We start from the raw sequence: 1238 nt of genomic DNA on the forward strand, positions 1-1238 counted from the left end.
TAAAACTGGCCTCTCCATGCATCAGCCCCAGGAAACAGAGCAGGGGGCTGGGCACAACCTGCTGAGGCCGTGCGGGGGGCGGGGACCCTGAGCCTCCTGTCTCCCCTGGTTGAGTGGGGCCCTGCAGCTCTGGGAGGACAGGGCCGGCTGGGGGCGCCGTGGACTCACTGAAGGGATGTGAGGGTGCGGTTTTCCCTCACTGCCTCTGCGACGGCCTGGGCGCCCTGGTCGTGGAGTAGGTTGGCTGTCAGGCTGGGCAGAGGGGAGCAGGCAAGTGAGCCGGAGCCAGCAGTGCAGCCCCCGTCCTTGCTCCCTGGGGATCCAGACCACTCCCCGATCCCCAGCTCCACCCCAGGGCTGCATCTTGTCCACTGGGATTTCTGGGCTCAGGCTCTCAGGGCACTTGAATGTGCTCCCGTGCGCCGCGCCTGCCATGTGTCCTGGGGGTGGGCAGGGGGCAGGCTCTGCTTGATGGGCCTCCATGTCTGGTCACCTGCCAGGAGGTGGCAGAGCTGCCTGGTGACTCACTCACTCCTGGCCCATGTGCTGTCCCCCCCACCCCCTTTCTCCTAAATTGTTGCGGGGGTGCGGGCTCAGGCAGGGTGACTGTCACCACTCACTCCATCCTTGTGTACTTTGCGGCATCAGAGGGGGACATGTGTCAGGGTCACCACCAGGCCTCCCGGCCACCCCACCCCACCCCAACCACATCCTTCTCCCAAGGGCCAGCCCGTCAGCTCCCAGCCTGGGGTGGGCAGGGACCCTGGTGGCATAAGAGAGCCTTAGGAAGCCCCGCCTGCCCCCTCACGTACTCCAGGCTCTTCAGGGTGCTGTTGGTGCGGAGAGCACGTGCCAGATCCTGGGCTCCCTCCGGGCTGATGGAATTTTCTCGAAGGCTGAGGAAAGAGAAGACTCTAAGCTGCTGATAGACAGGGGAGGCCTTTGGGGGGGGTGGCACGGCGTCCAGGTGCTCAGGCTGTTTAGAAGCCTAGAACCCTAGGTGGGCCCTGGGTGGAGGCGGGAAGAGCCCACTCCAGGAAGCCCCCCTCGCAAGGCTCGCCAGCCACGTGTTCCCCTGCCCAGGACTGTCCGCAGGAGGACAGACCGTCCAGGAGGAAGAGGATAAGACGCCAGGACCTCAGAGGTGTGAGGGGGAGGGGCAGGCCGGCGTGCTTGGTGGTTGCAGGCTTGCCCTCAGGAAGGGGGTGGCAGACCCGCCTGCAGAGGCTGCCCCCCTC

General features: G+C 65.8%; 1 protein-coding gene across 1 annotated transcript in view; it reads right to left on the reverse strand.

Annotated features, from left to right (window-relative positions):
* Positions 1-1238, reverse strand: part of NLRC3 (NLR family, CARD domain containing 3) — a 29558-nt gene that overhangs the window by 6687 nt on the left and 21633 nt on the right. The window contains 2 exon segments of the mRNA XM_010840386.1: positions 169-252; positions 813-896. Coding sequence (XP_010838688.1) covers positions 169-252; positions 813-896 — 168 coding nt within the window.

Source organism: Bison bison, unplaced genomic scaffold (assembly GCF_000754665.1).
Source record: "Bison bison bison isolate TAMUID 2011002044 unplaced genomic scaffold, Bison_UMD1.0 scf7180017864144, whole genome shotgun sequence".
Taxonomy (NCBI): Eukaryota; Metazoa; Chordata; class Mammalia; order Artiodactyla; family Bovidae; genus Bison; species Bison bison.